A 16,598-nucleotide genomic window follows, 5' to 3' on the forward strand; every position below is an offset into this window, starting at 1 on the left:
CTTGGAAACCATAAGTTTGTTTTTTACATCTGTGACTCTATTTCTGTTTTGTAGGTAAGTTCATTTGTACCCTTTTTTAAGATTTTGCATATAAGTGATATAGCATGATATTTGTCTTCCTTTGTCTGACTTAACTTCACTCAGCATGACAGTCTCTAGGTCCATTCATGTCGCTGCAAATTGCATTATTTCTTTTTTTTTCTTTTTTATGGCTGTGTAATATTCCATTGTATATGTACCACATCTTCTTTATCCATTCCTCTGTTGATGGACATTTAGGTTGCTTCCATGTCCTGGCTATTGTAAATAGTGCTGCAATGAACATTGGGTGCATGTATCTTTATGAATTATGGTTTTCTCCAGATATATGCCCAGGAGTGGGATTGCTAGGTCAGATTGTAGCTCTTTTTTTAGTTTTTTAAGGGACCTCCATACTGTTCTCCATAGTGGTTGTACCAATTTACATTCCCACCAACAGTGTAAGAGGGTTCCCTTTTCTGGAGAAAGCTTCTTGAAAGAGAAGGCACTTCGAGTGGGGCTAAACAAGCTAGGCTTCTAGTAGACAAGAGGAAGATTTGCCGAAATATGTATTCAGGCTTTTTTCTTTAGGTCTCTGGTTTTCTAACTACAGCTTCTACAGAACAGGAAAGAATCACATCAGTAAGTAGGAAAGGTGTTTGCTGTGATGTTATGGGAACAAAGAAAACTGTCCAAGCTGTAGCCAGCTGCTGGTGACTCAAGAGTTCATAACATCCTCTATAAAAGGGTACGAATCCCAGCATCCGTGAAGTCACTTCTGTTGAATAAAACTCAACACCTATTTGGTGACTGGCAATAAAGAAGGGCTGATGTACTGAATGACTTATGTCCCTATTTTTGCATGGCATACAGGAATTGCTTTCTGGAATGACATACCGTAAGTCACAGAATAGAATTTCAATGGAAAAAGCAGAAACATGGGTGGATAGAAACTGCGATGCTTGATGATAATGAGTTCTGGTTTACTCTAGCAGGTACTTGCTTTAAATCTTCCATCATTGGTGGCAGGGGGAAATGAGAGGTTATAGAGAAGAGCAAGGGGGTTAATAGCACACGTTCACTCCTCTGACGTGTATTTATTGAACATCTAGTTATAGATGATGTGTGTTCCCTGCCCGTATCTTGAGCCCACCCTGGAAGGCACTGCAGGTGGTGCCTGTTCCCAGGGAGGGCTTCCTGCATCTCTGTCTGAGGCCATACCCTGGCTGTGCGTGGCCAGTGAGGCATGGGAGTGGGTGCATAAATGCCCCAGCTTCCTTACCCCAGGGTGGCAATTCTAAGGTGTGTTCCCATCTCTCAGAGGGTCCCCACTGAGGTTGTGCCCCAGCTGCCTAAGTGGTAACCTGCATGACCTCATGACAAGTTCCCTAACCTCTGAGTTTCAGATTCTTGTAGGATGGCTGTGTGGATTCAACAGACGATAGTGTTACTACCACCACTACTAGTTACTGTTTTGCTCAGTGCTTGAACTACATTATCTAACTAATTCTTAGTGACTGTATGCAGTAGGTACTTTAATTATCCCAATTTTAAAGATGAGGAAACTGAAGTATGAAAGGATAAATAACTCACCAAAGAGTCATAATCTGAGTTCTAACCCAGATGCATTTGTTCTAAGGAGACAACTTATAATTATAAGCCAAACTGTTAGAGTACAAGGCCTAGCAAGGAAGCTGCTATTATTATTATTAGCAAGTGCCCAGCATATAGTTGGTGCTCCTTTTATTTGTGCAGTTAAAAAAATAATGAATGTCAATAAAAAAAGAAAAGAAAGAAAGAAAAAAAACAAACCAAAAAAGTGAGCACCAGGCCTTGAATGGAGGCAGAATTCTGGATCAATCAATATTTGTGATTAAATGAAAAAAAACCAAAAAACGGGAATTCCCTGGTGGTCCAGTGGTTAGCACTCGGCGCTTTCACTGCCATGGCCTCAGGTTCAATTCCTGGTTGGGGAACTAAGATCCCATAAGCTGCGAGGTGCCGCCAAAAAAAAAAAAAAAAAAAAGGAATGAATGAATGAATGTTAGTTCCTCGAGATTATAAATGTTTTTTGTTCTTGGCTCTGTCTTCCCTGCATATAATAAGTCCAAGACAAATATTCCTTGAATGAATGATTGAATGAATGAATGCAAAGTGGAATTTTTTTTTTTAAGTTACTGGTAGTTCCCTGGTTCTAAGAAAATCATGTTAATTGAAATGCATTATTTATTTGACTTTTACGAAAACCGGTTCCAGAAAGGAAGTAGCTTTAAAATCCTAACAGTATTTATCTGTAGGGGATGGGATACTAAAATATTTTATTTTCATGCCTTACTACTTTTCGTGATGGACCTGGATTACTTTCATAACTGGAAAGAAAGAATCTCTGTTTGAAAAACAAAAATCAGTCTCAAAGCATAAACAGTTTCAAAGCAGTGTGGGTGCAGCACTGACATATACGTAGATGCTATCCTAATTCGCGTGAGTTCAGAGTCGAGGAAGCAGGGTGTGAACTGACGTTGGTGTCACACCTCACACAGTAGTTTCACACACCGTCTCTCTGGGGGTTCACGCCAGTCTAGTGACGTAGGTCAGGCTACGATAGTGATCTCATTTCACAAACAAGGGACCCAACAGCCGAAGAGGCTCACCAACCAGGATACTCTGTCCCTGCAGCCCCTCGTGAAGACCCATTAGAGGAAGTGGGACAAGGGTGGAGGTGGATTGGGGTACCAGGGACTCATGTGATAGCTGTCTCTGAGCATCTTCGAGTTATTTTAAGGAGAGGAAGCCTGGCTTAGACTTTCTGAGTCAGACAACCTGGGTTGGAATCCCAGTTCTGCCGCACACTGTCTTGGACACACTATTTCATATCTCTCAGCATCGATGTTCTCATCTGTAAAGCTGGCCCAGTGTCTTCTTGTGAGGGTCAAATTGGCACCAAGTAGTGTGTTTTCTGCAAGAGGTGGCTTTGCTGATTGTCATCACATCTCTTCTGTCTGTGTGCAAGGCTTTCATTTTTCTCAATTGTGTTGATACTCATTGGTGTCCATAAATTAGCGTTCCCATGTGTATTCGTCAGGTTTTGCCGAGTAACAAAAACCTCAGAACTGCAGTGGCCTGCTTGATGGCAGGTGTTTATTTTCATGGGTCGTGGGTCAGTTGTGGTTTGGCTGATCTAGGTTGGGCTTGGCTGGCTCAGGCTGAACTTCAGGTTTGGTTCAGATCTGCTCCACGTGTCTTTATTGCGGGGTCCAGGCTGAAAGGCAGCAGCTGAAAGGGTCTGGGGAGACATAGTCCTCTCATGACACATCACAGGAGGGCAAGGGATAGACTTGGGACCAGCATAGTGTCATTTCCATCTGAATTCCATTGTAAACAAGTCAGTGGTCCAGTCCAGAATCCAACGCTGCATGGAAAGAACTACCACCCGCTATAGTAGGAAGGACTACAAAGACACAGGACCAAGGGCAGGGATGTATAATTCAAATTCAGGTTGAGAGTGAAGAATAGGAGCAGTGATCCAGTCTATACACTGTCTTAGCTTGTATGCTTGGGTGAAGCAAGGAAAGCAAAGGAAAGGCAAGGTGAGGCGTGGGCTGGGAGAGGCATTGCTTATTTATGCCAGTAACAGGGTCTTGTTTTTCATGTACATATAGTGTGTAAAGTTGTGGTCAGGAGGTGAATGTTATGGGGAAATCATGGTCTGTGATTCTGGAGGAGAGCATATGTTTTTGCTTATGCCAGTACCACCCTGTCTTGATTATTCCAGCTTTGTAGTAGGTTTTGAAATTGGGAAATGTGAGTCCTCCACATCATTTTGGCTATCTGAGTTCATTGCATTTCCGTATCAATTTTAGGATAAGGCTGTCAATTCCCCGTCTAACTTAAATGTGTGATTCAAAGTTCGGGAAGATTCAGTCAATCACTGTTGGCATCTAAGGTTGAAGAAGGTGGTTTGATCATTTATCCAACAAATGTTTATTAATATTGTGCTGGACACCACTGTGTGGTTGGTGCTGGGGATACGAGAAAATCCAAACACAGTCTTTGTATCACATGGCTTATTATCAAATCAAATCAACATATGTTTATCAGTCTTCACATGAATGAATGCATAGTTAAAAACAGATAAATTCTGTAATCTAATCTAGAGGAGTAGGAAGAGTTTCGCTGAGGAAGTAAGATTTAAAGAAGTATAGGAGTTAACTAGCCAAAGTGAGAGAGGAAACCTTACAGGCAGAGGGAACAGCATGGGCAAAGGACCTGGGGCAGAAGGACCGTGGAAAGTTGCAGGATCTGAAAGAAGGTCATGTGGTTGCAACAGTGAGCTGGGGTGGACAAGATGAGGTCAGAGAGGAGGGGGGCAAGAGTCAGACTGTGTTCAATCATTTTTATCTGGAAGCACTGAGAAACCATTAAAGAATAGATGCTATTTTAGCTGAGTGACTGTTAAGCTAGAGGTGGAGGGATGACACAGATTTGAGTTTTAAAATTTTTATTCTGCATATTAGCCAGTCGTATTTGGATCTGGATCTTTTAAAACAAAAAAACTGTTAAGCATTTTTAACATTTATGAGGCTATTAGAAATTTGAACATTGGATATTTGGTAATATCAAGGAATTATCTTTTTAGGTGTGGTAATGATGTTGCTGTTATATTTTTGTAAAAGACCTTATGTAGCGATACGTGCTGCACTATTTTTTTTTTTTTTATAAATTTATTTTATATATTTTATTTTTGGCCGCGTTTGGTCTTCATTGCTGCGCACGGGCTTTCTCGAGTTGCGACGAGCGGGGCTACTCTTTATTGCGGTGCGTGGGCTTCTCACTGCTGTGGCTTCTCTTGTTGCGGAGCACGGGCTCTAGGCGCGCGGGCTTCAGTAGTTGTGGCTCGCGGGCTCTAGAGCGCAGGCTCAGTAGTTGTGGCCCACGGGCTTAGTTGCTCCGTGGCATGTGGGATCTTCCCGGACCAGGGCGCGAAACTGTGTCCCCTGCATTGGCAGGTGGATTCTTAACCACTGCGCCACCAGGGAAGCCCCTGTGCTGCGCTATTAATGACGGAATTAAGACGCCTGGAATTTGCTTCTAAAAACTAACATGGGGAGGGGGAGGGATTAGGGAGTGGATGGGGTAGGACTGATTATGAGTTGATGGTGATTGGGGCTGGGCAGTGGGAATCTCTGTGTTTGTGTCTGTACAGAATTCTGCATAATAAAACATAAAAAAAGAAAAAGATTGTTCTGGCTTCAGTGTAGGGGAGCAGATTTCAGAGGGAGAAATGGTGATGAGGGGAGACCAATTAGTTGATAGTTGCAGTAGCCCAGGTGAGAATGATGGAGGCTTGATCCAGGGCTGTGTCAGTGGAGATGGAGAGAGAGAGACAGGTTGAGAGATATTTAGGTTCGAGACATGTGACTTAGGGATGTGGAGATGGTGTTTCAAGTGTGTCCCTAGGTTTCTGGCCGCAGATGGAGGTACCACTCTGAACTTGGGGAAGGACCCAGCAGGTCCCTTGGCTTCTCTTGTTTTCACACCCCCACTTCTGTTTCCCCTCCATCCAAAAATATTGAAGCTGTTCCCTTATGTAAAACCTTTAATCCCAGACTTCCTGTGCTCTGTGCACTCAGCAATTAATTAAGCTTTGGTATGCATGAATTAATTAAAATCCTCTCTCTGGTTCAGAGGGGCTGTCCTGAAATATGTAGATTCATATATATCTACCTTCTTCCTGGGGCTGATTCCCTTGGCTGGGGGAACTCCTCTGCTTCCCCATGGGCACGCAGCTGTGACTGTCTGTCTGTCCTACCTGTCAGCACAATTTAATTTCATGTTTAGGAGCTCAGGTCTAGAGATGTTAATGACTTGTAAATTGCTCTCCAACACAGAGCTAGAAATAGAAAGGCAAGAAGGATTCCTGAGCACTTGTACAGATTTACTGATGGAGGTGTTAGCCCCAAAGTGGATTGCTGAAATAGTGGTTTCCCCACTGTTTTCCTTCCCATTCCTGGACAGCCACTGTGGTGTAAGAACATTCCTAACAAGGGTGCTGGCTTCCACATGAAATCACGTGTTGGTCTGAGACAATATCTTCTGCCCAGTCCTGCTGGATGACTCTTGTCACCTTTTTTCCTACCTCCCCATCCAGGTAATTTTCTGATGTGACGGCTGAGACATGAGATCTTCAGCCTCCAGGCTCTCCAGTTTTTCATCAAGAGATTCACTATGGAATCGGTGAGTGGTCTTAGCCCATCCTGTCCAGAGAGCCCAGCCTGGGAAATGTGGAGGGATTCTTTTGGGGAGGTTGAAATGCAAAAGTTGATCAGACTCAAGCACTAGAATCTGACAGAGACACCATGGGTGTGGATATTAGTGGTGAACAGATCTTTGGCATTTGTAGAGCTGCAGACTTTTTGAAGTGTTTCCTGTCACATTACCTATCACCTGTGTGCAGAGGGAAAGGTCATGGGGTGGTGGTATGAGAATGAAGTAAGGAATGATAACAAAAACAACACTGCCAACAAGAATAGATGCTGTTTTAGCTGAGTGACTCTTTAAAGACATTACTTCATTCATTCCGCCCAACAATCCTACCAGGAAGGGCTTACCACATTCATTTTACAGATAGAGAACTTGCCTGGCTGGATTTGAAACCAATTTTTCCTGATTCCAGGTCTCCTGCCTTTTTCCTCTTGCAATGTTGCTTCTTGGTAGAGGTGTGATTTGTCCCATTTTTCAGCTGGGAATACTGGGGCCTGGCATAGGCGCACATGATAGAGTCTAAGGCATCTGACCTCAGTGGGTGGAGCTTTGTGTTAGTGGATGATAAAAAACTGGACTGGACAGGAAGTGCCATGAAAACTAGGCAGAGAAAACTCCAAGAGTCCAAGGATCTTAAAGTTGCCAGGGTGACTTGACACAGGGTCCACCTGCTATGACTGGCGTTTCCCAGAAGTCAGCTTAGTGGTGGAAAGATTGTGGGTGCTGGAGGGGTGGTTGAATTGTTGCTCTGCCAGCAACTTTCTGTGTGACCTCAGGCAAGTCATTAACCTTCTCTGTTCTGTTTTCTTATCTATGGAATTGGAGTAATAATAGTTATGTTTCAGGTTTTCGTGCAGATTAGAAAAAAAGGTGTACAATAAAGTGTCTTGCATAAAGTAGGGACATAAAACATTATAATTATTCCAGTTTTTAAAATGAAAGTAATTTTTAGGATAATTAGCTAAGGAAGAGTATCCTGAATGGGTAGGAGAGGTGAGAGGCTAGAGGCAGGGAGGCCAACCTGAGAGGCTTTGATGTGACCCAGACATGAGTTGATAGGGGACTGTTACCATCTTCCAGGATAAATGAGACTCTGCCTGCTTATCTTCATAGTTTGATGATTACAGGGTTACCCAAGTCATGTTTTATTTTGTTTTGTTTTATAAATCAGAATCCAACACGAAAGTGACATTAGTTTTGCAGATATCTTTTTAGGTGATATTGTTACTAAACCAAACTTGGATCTGCTCGCCTGACAGGCAGCAAGGTCAATCTACTGACACCAGGTTGTAGTGAAGAAAAGTACAGCATTTATTACAGGGTGCCAAGCAAGAAGAACAGGCAGCTCATGCTCAAGAGATCTGAATTCTCCAGTGGTTTCCAGGGAAGGGTTTTTAAAGACAGTGTGAGGGAGAGGGTCACAGGATGAGTGATCAGCTTGTGCACAATTCTCTGATTGGTTGTGGTGAGGTAACAGGGTGATGTTTCAGGAATCTCAAATCACCAACCTTTTGGTTCCCACCAGTCTGGGGTCTATGTGTTGGTGATCAGCATGCAGTTAACTTCCTCCACATGGTGGGGGTTTTAGAATCTGCAAAACAGCTCAAGGATGTGACTCAAGATATTGTCTATAGCCCCAAGAAGGAACTAAAGGTCCTTGATGTTGTTTTATGTCTAAATTTTTATTATTTTGTCTTGCTTCACTGCTTTTTTTTCTTTTTGCATTTTCTCACTTCTTTGGTTAAATTCGCTCTTTGGAACTTGGGGAAGGCCTAGGGGGCTAAAGCTTTTCTAGAAACAAGAGGTGGGGAACACGGGGGTGGGGGTGTCTGTCCCTGGGAAGGTCCTTCAGGGTCCTTCTCAGTTTCAATATTAATTACAATTGCAAAAGCAGTGCATTATTTAGGATTAGGTTTTGCTATGAATGATGTAAAATATAAAAGAACATTGGCTTAAACAGAAGATAGAAGTATATTTCTCTCTTACCTAAAAGTTCTAACCCAGGGTGGTACAGGGCTGCTGCAGCAACTGTGAGAGACGCAGACTTTTCCTCTCTTGTTTTTCTGCCATATGCACCTCCTTTCCCCCAAGGTCACCTCATGGTCCATTCTGGCTGCTTCTGTGCCAGCCATCACATCTACCAGCAGGAAGCAGGGAAGAAGAAAGGCAGGCCCCTTCTTTTAAGGATATCTGCTTCTGGGTGTCACACTTGCTGCTTCTACTTATGTTCTGTTGGCCAGAATTTAGTCCTCTGCCTACATTTAACTGCAAGGAAGGCTTGGAAATATGATCTTTCTTCTGTAAGACCACGTGCTTCCCAAAATTGAGGATTATTGTGATTGAAAAAGAAGAGAACAAAAAAAAAAAGAAGAGAACAGATATTGGAGGACAAATCTTTCTTTGCCATGCAAATAGTTATTGAAAGGTTGCTATTAAGAGGATAGGCTCAGTGGCCAGACTGCTGGTACTGTATTAGAATCCTGAATTCAGGACTCTATAGCTACATGACCTTGGGAAATCTACTTAACTTCTGTGCCTCAGTTTCTTTATCTGTACAATTCTATCTTATACATTCTCTTAAGTGTTGCTTTGAACATTAGATGAGTTAAGGTAAAGCACTTGGACCACTACCTGGAACGTCATAAGTGCTATGTAAGTGTTAGCTCTTACTATAAATACTGACTCTACTATTAGTAATACTACTTCCATTACCACTATTACTACTTCTATTGTTACCATTACTGCTGCTTCTACTATTACAGCTACTGCTTCTACTGTCGCTTCAGTGCTTCTCCTTCTCCTGTTACTTCTGCTGCTGCTGGTGCTGTCACTACTACTACTTCTATTATTAACACTATTACTACTCTATGACTGTTGTTGCCAGGTACCGCATATACATGTATAAAATTTTATACTCATAGCAAGGTAAGTATTATTTTCCCCATATGAAGATAAGAGTCAGAGAGCATAGTAACTTGCCAGATGGCATGCAGCTGGCAGGATAGTGGTTTACCTTTGGGTGGGTCAGGGGATAGTGACCGGGAGGGAGCATGAAGCAGCTTCTGAGGTTCTGCAAATGTTCTGTGTGCTGGTTGCATGGGTGTCAAAATTCCCTGAATGGTACATTTATGACATAGGCAATTTTATGTGTTTATATTATATTTCAATTAAAACATATCATGGAGCAGATAGGTGGTAGAACATGAGTGAAACTACACCTGATTCTAAAGCCCGCACTCTCTTAACTATAACATAAGGCCTAACACCTTTATCTCTTTTCACTTATTTGTTTGTTTGTTGGCTCTTTCATAACATGTATCGATCAATTGCTTATTACTTATGTGCCAAGAACTGGGGGCCAGGTTGCTTGGGATATAAAGGTACAAGCAGCACACACAGCCCTATCCTCATGGGGCTTTCTGTCTAGAGGAAAAGGAAAGATAAATATCATACAGATTGCCAGCTACTGGGTTAGGCTCAGCGTGGGATGCCCTGGGGCCACAGGTGGGACACATAAACTGATCCAACCACGCAGGTCTGATAAAATAATGTCCATCTCACTGATGTCCATCTCAACCAACTCCTTTGATAGGGCGGAAAGTCCCCACATCCATGGGTAAGCTGACCACATCAGGGCTACATCAAAGCACATAAAGCAGTTCTTTGCCTTCCCTGCTAACAGGCCCTTAGAAGGGGTCAGCTTTTCTTTTCCTTGTTTGTCACTGTGACAGTTGTGATCTCCACCTGGTGTCCCGTGGAGCAGACAAGCGCTGAGCTTTGGAGTTCAGTAGACAAGAGAGAAAACACGGGAGCAGAGGCTTTCTAAATGTATCGGGACATGAGTTCAGGGACCTCTTACTTTGTTCATTTATGTATTATGTACATTCGTTCATAATAAAAATGAATGAATGAAGGAATGAAGGAATAAAATCAGACCCCACAACAGTGCAGTTGCCATCCCTGGAAAAGTTCAAGTCCAGAGGAATAAAGAACAAGATGTTCCCTTTTTTCACCTCAAATACCACGAGGATGGCAGGGGCAGCAAATGGCAGTGCAGTTGAATTCTGAGCCAGCAGTGGAAATCAGTTGCCCTTATTTTCGGGGTTTTTCTCCATCCGTAGAAATGAACTGACCATAACTTTAGAGCCTCCTAAGCCAAGCCCAGGAGAAACCTCTTTGACTCCCTCTCCCTGCCTTTGCCTTTGCAAAGGTCACTGCAGACTCCCTGCCCTTCTTATGCTGTGGGCTGTCAGCCCAAATTGAATTTCCCTGAGCCCAGCTGATGTCCCTTTTTGGCCACAGGGCAGGTGTCAGAGGCTGAATGCAGCACAGGGACAGGAAATGTGTCCCCCGAGCTGAACACAGAAGCGTTGACCTCTGAACTCGGAGCTGCATTTCTGACATTGTTGGAAGGGTTGGAAAGCCTTATGATTTCTGGATGTGAAAGAAAAGGAAATGTGTTTTAGAAAAACAATGTTCAAGTTCAAGTTTATGTAAAAGAAAAAGAAATGTGTTATAGAACAATATTCAATTGTTTAGAAAAACAATATTCAAGGGGGGAGGTGAATTATATTCAAAGGGCTGTGAAAGCCCTTTCAATGTAATTGAGGCTGTTTGAAACTCAACTGCTTATTCCATGGCCTCAGTTAGATGCATAAAGGAAAGAAATTACCTACCTAGACCGAGAATTGGGAAATTATGATCCTGGTCTTGTTTCCTTCCCTCCCACCTTCCCTTCATTTTTTTCCTTCCCTCCTTCCAAATTTACTAAGAAGCTGCTGTGTGCCACACCCTATGCTGAGTCCTGAGGAAATAGATGAATAGGACTCATTGCAAAGCCTTCCTGAGCTTATCATTTATTCATTTAAAAACATTTATTCATTCCACAAACATTTATTGAGCGCCTGATTTGCTCTGGTCTGTTAATAGAGATAAAAGACATAGTTCCTTCTCCTCCTGAGTTTGTACTTTATTAATTTTTCCACTTGCTTACTCAGCAAACACTCTGTGAGCATCTACTGTGAGCCAGGGACTGCGCCAGTGGCTGGGATCCCAAGATGAACAAAATACAGCTTCTGTCTTGATGGAGCTAAAAGACCATACAGCATTGTATTCATCTCCTAGGGCTGCCGTAACAGAGTACCACAGACTTGGTGGCTCAAAACAGTAGAAATGTATTGTCTCACAATTCTGGAGGCTGGAAGTCCAAACCCAAGGTATCGGCAGGGTACTGAAGCCTGTAGGGGAAAATCCTTGCCTCTTCCTAGCTTCTGGGGTTTGCTGGTCATCTTTGATGTTTGTTGCCTAGCAGCTGCGTTGCTTCGGCCTCTGCCTGTGTTGTCCCATGTCCTTCTCCCTCTCTCTTACAAGGACAACAGTCTTGTTGGAATAAGGGCCCACCCTACTCCAGTATGATCTCATCTTTAATTTACATCTTAATTACATCTACAAAGATCCTATTTCCAAATAAACTCACATTCATGGGTACACTGGCCTAGGACATCAGCATTTGGTGGGGGGACACAATTCAACCCATAACAAATATATATATAACCGTGTAAAGCACCTACAAGGGCACTGGGTGTGGGTGGATCCTGGGTAAGGATAATTGACCTCCTTCTTCCACTTTCTCTCTGCATCTAAGGAGTCTAGGCCTTTAGGGCAGGAACCCTATGTTGCTCCGAGTGAGTGTTTCTGGATTTTTTTGCCTGGGAGGTGAGACACTGTGCACTTACAGGGAGAGTCTTGTGTGGTGCAAGTTGATGGGCGGGGTTCATTCCCACTACTCCTGTTAGTTTTTGTTTCATGGGGTGGTCGCTGAGTCAGGGCGAACACCTGCCTTGATCAGGAGGCCCGACTGGTGGTCAGAGCTGTGGGTTCCTATCCTGGCTCTGCTCTTGCTGGTCCTGTGAGCCTGGGTCCACTTCTTCCCCGTTCTCTGCCTCAGGCATCTCACTGTACCTCCCCCAGGGCTCTTGTGTGGACCAGGTGGGATCAGATCTATAAAGCGTTCGTGAGCGCTCCCGGCCCTCAGTAAGTGTTTGGTGCGAGTCGGTGGGGGTTAGGCCAGGGCACGTAAAACGTCCCCGGGAGAGAGGCTTACCCAGCTCATTCAGCACAGTCCCCTCAATAAAGACTTTTGTTCAGTGTTTAATGCCATTCACCATCAGAACATTGTTTCCATAATCTTTCCTAAGGACAGTTTTCTGAAATATAGAAAACACCCTTAGCACAAAGATATCCACTGCAGCATTGTTTAAAATGGTAAACAGTGGCAAACAAGACAGAAAGCTGCCTTACAATGAGAAATGAGTTAACAAATTAGGGCAAAATGATTAAAAAAAAATAGGGTAAAACAATGAAAAACAATGATGTAGCCATTAATAAGAAAATTATGGTCACTTTTTAAAGGTTATGAGAATGCTCATGATATAAATGTCATGTAAAAAAAAGAAAGTTTTGGACTTCCCTGGTGGCGCAGTGGTTGAGAATCTGCCTGCCAATGCAGGGGACACAGGTTCGAGCCCTGGTCTGGGAAGATCCCACATGCCATGGAGCAACTAAGCCCGTGCGCCACAGCTACTGAGCCTGCGCTCTAGAGCCCGCGAGCCACAACTACTGAGCCTGCGAGCCACAACTACTGAGACCCATGTGCCTAGAGCCCGTGCTCTGCAACAAAGAGAGGCCACCACAGTGAGAGGCCCGCGCACTGCAATGAAGAGTAGCCCCCGCTCTCACAACTAGAGAAAGCCCGTGAGCAGCGACAAAGACCCAATGCAGCCAAAAATAAATACATTAATTAATTAGTTAAAAAAAAAAAAGAAAGTTTCATTTTCGAGGAAGTGACTGTATTTCCCTGGGCCTCAGTTTCCTCATCTGTAAAATGGAGACAATAATAGTACCTTCTTTAGAAATAGGATCGAGAATTAAATGAGATGATACATGGGAAGCACATGATCAGCACCTGGCACATATGAGGTGCTCACTAAATGCTAATTGTTGTTATTATTTATCATTTGGTCTAAATTATGTACAAAATAGTCATAGAAAAATATTTAGAATAAGCAACACAGATGAAACACACATTTTCTGTTTTGAATGTCTTATTCAAAGGACTTCATTCTGTGAGTCACTCAGCAAACATTGAGCCTCTCTGTCAAGCACTGTTGGCCTGCAGAGCAGGAGGTTTCAGTGTAGGAGAGGGCATCAGAATCCCATTTGAGGGCTTTTAAAAAAACACAAGATGCCTGGAGATGCTGATTTAATCGATGTGTGGTGGGTCCCAGGCATCCGCAGTCTTAAAAAAAAATTCCACAAGTGACTTAGATTCTCAGGGGAGATATAAGGCACAGTCACTCCCCTGAAGAAGTTTGCAAACCAGATGAGAAGATGGAAACCGCAGCATAATATAGGGAGAATATAAGTGCTCTAGACTGGGGCTCTTGACTCTGGGTCCCATGCAGAACTCTATAATATTAAAGATCCCCTTGATTCCACCCCCAGGTGAATGGAATCAGACTCTCCAGGAGGTTCTTTTTTTTTTTTTTTTGGCTGTGCCATGGGGCATGCAGGATGCAGGATCTTAGTTCCCTGACCAGGGATCGAACCCTTGCCCCCTGCATTGGAAGGGTGGAGTCTTAACCGCTGGACCACCAGGGAAGTCCCCCTCCAGGAGGTTCTGATGATCAGCTAGATGGAGTGTATGCAGCTCCCTCCTCTTGTCCCGGCCCCTTCCTACCCAAGATGCAACAGCATGGACTGAGAACCACAGTTTTCCCAAAGCCATTTTCTCAAAGCCATGAGGCTGATATATTCCCTCTGGTTGGTACCGGTGACTACTTTTTAAAAAATTATTTGTTTATGTATTTTAAAATTAAAACATTTTAAAATGTTTTAATTGTGCTAAAATATATATAAACATAAAATGTACTATCTTAACGATTATTAAGTGTATAGTTCATTGGTATTAAGTATATTCCCATTGTTGTGCAATCATCACCACTGTCCATCTCCAGAACTCTTCATCTTGCAAAACTAAAACTCTGTACCCACTAAACAACAGCCCCCCCTTTTCCTCCCTTCCTCCAGCCCCTGGCAACCACCATTCTACTTGCTGTTTCTATGAATTTGACTACTCTAGGTATCTCACATAAGTGAATCATACAGTATTTGTCATTTTGTGACTAGTTTCTTTCACTTAGCATAATATCCTCAGGATTCATCCATGTTGTAGCATGTGTCAGAATTTCCTTCCTTTTTAAGGCTGGATAATATTCCATTGTATGTATATATACCACATTTTGCTTATCCATTCATCCATTGATGGATACTTAGCTTACTTCCATCTGTTGACTATTGTGAACAATGCTGCTATGAACATGGGTGTACAGATATCTCAAGACCCTGCTTGGTGTCTTTTGGGTGATGGAATTCTACCCAGAGATGGAATTGCTGGATCATAATGGTAATTCTATATTTAATTTTTTGAGGAACCACCATACTATTTCCCACAGCGACTGTACCATTTTACATTCCCATCAACAGTGCACAAGGGTTTCTGTTTCTCCACATCTTTGCCAACACTTGTGATTTTCTGTTTTTGTAATAGTAACCATCCTAATGGATGTGCTAGTGAAGGCTTTTAGCTGGGACACATCACTGTCAGCTTCATATTTCATTTATGTTGTGTGGGCCAATTAAGCAATTCCCAAGCATTTGTTTAAGCTCTAGGCACTGAGAATAATGGACCTAAATAATACATGCATGGTTCCTGCCTTCAAGCTCTAAGAGTGAGTCAGGGGAAATAGATATATGACAAGTAATTTTTGTCCAATAAGATACATCCTTAGGGAGCATGTTACACGTGGAATACAGTTTAAAACGGTAGGAGATGTTGACTGAGTTTAGTGCCTCAGTGTCAACACACGAGATACATCATTTGAGCAGACCTAGAGGCCTAAGTTTGGGCTGTCCAATAGAACTTTCAGGATTGCCCAGCAGATCTGTAATGGTGGAAATGCTCTGTCTGGTGTCTGCTAGCTACATGTGGCTGTTGAGCACTTAGAGTGTGCCTGGTACAACTGAGAAATTGAAGTTTTAAAGTTTATTTAATCTTAATGAATTTCCATTTAAATTGAACTTAGCCAGAAGTGGCCAGTGGCTAGTGGGTTGGGCAGTAGAGTTAATGGAGAGCGTCTGACATGGTTTTCAAACTTGAATACTCACGTGAGTCACCTGGGGATCTAGTTCTAAAGCAGATTCTCAGGGGACTTCCCTGGTGGTCCAATGGGTAAGACTCCGTGCTCCCAATGCAGGGGGCGCAAGTTCGATCCCTGGTCAGGGAACTAGATCCCACACGCATGCTGCAACTAAGAGACTGCATGCCGCAGGGAAGATCCCGCGTGCTGCAACTAAGACCCGGAGCAGTCTAAATAAATAAATAAATAAAATTTTAAAAACAAACTAAAAAAGCAGATTCTTAGGCCCTCCCCCTTGTGTTTGTGGTCCCTAAAGTGTGTAGTGGGGCAAGGAGTCTGCGTTTTAATAGCCACTGCAGGTGATTCTGATGCAGGTGCAGTTTGTGGTTTTCAAACTTTTGTATCCTCAGAATATTTTCTTCCAATGAAAGCTTAAGAGAGCTCAGTGTAGAAAACAGACGAGAGCAGAGTTCTTTCTGGTTGAAGTAGGGCTGGGACCCAGGGCTCCATACATATAGGGGGGACATGTTCTATCCTTCTTGGGGGAGGTTTCTTGAGGCACAATTCATACAACCCGGATCTAGCACAACCTCATCATTGTATTAATCTGAAACCCTGTGAAATGCAGAGTCAGATTTGGTTTCTAAGCATGCCAGAACCAATTTAAAACCAATAATTACCTCTGGAAATGCAAGTTGAAGCAGAAGTACAATGTCTCAGCTCGGGCTGCTACAACAAAAGTACCGTGGACTGTGGTTTAAACAACAGACACTTATTTCTCACCATTCCGGAGGCTGGGAAGTCTAGGATCAGGGCGCTGGCAGATTCCATGTCCAGTGAGGGCCTGCTTCTTGCTTGGTTCATTGACGGCTGTCTTCCTCATGTCCTCACGTAGTGGAAGGGGCAAGGGATCTCTCTGGGTTCTCTCTTATAAGGCACTAATACCATTCACGAGGGCACCACCATCATGACCTAATAACCTCCCAAAGGCCCCACCTCCCGATACCATCATATTATGCATTAGGATTTCAACACATGAATTTTGGGGAGACACAAACATTCAGTCCATAATACACAATTAGTGCATTAGTAGCCATTTTTCCCCTTGCATTGGACGTCAAC

At 43.2% G+C, this 16,598-nt stretch overlaps 1 protein-coding gene across 3 annotated transcripts in view; it reads left to right on the forward strand.

Moving 5' to 3' along the window:
* Positions 1-16,598, forward strand: part of ASAP1 (ArfGAP with SH3 domain, ankyrin repeat and PH domain 1) — a 350,653-nt gene that overhangs the window by 34,454 nt on the left and 299,601 nt on the right. For all 3 annotated transcript variants that reach the window (XM_036830057.1, XM_036830056.1, XM_036830054.1), the window contains exon 2: positions 6,167-6,252. In XM_036830057.1, the coding sequence (XP_036685952.1) occupies positions 6,194-6,252 (59 nt within the window). In that variant the 5' untranslated portion in view covers positions 6,167-6,193. The remainder of the gene's footprint in view (positions 1-6,166; positions 6,253-16,598) is intronic.

Source organism: Balaenoptera musculus, chromosome 17 (assembly GCF_009873245.2).
Source record: "Balaenoptera musculus isolate JJ_BM4_2016_0621 chromosome 17, mBalMus1.pri.v3, whole genome shotgun sequence".
NCBI classification, from domain to species: domain Eukaryota; kingdom Metazoa; phylum Chordata; class Mammalia; order Artiodactyla; family Balaenopteridae; genus Balaenoptera; species Balaenoptera musculus.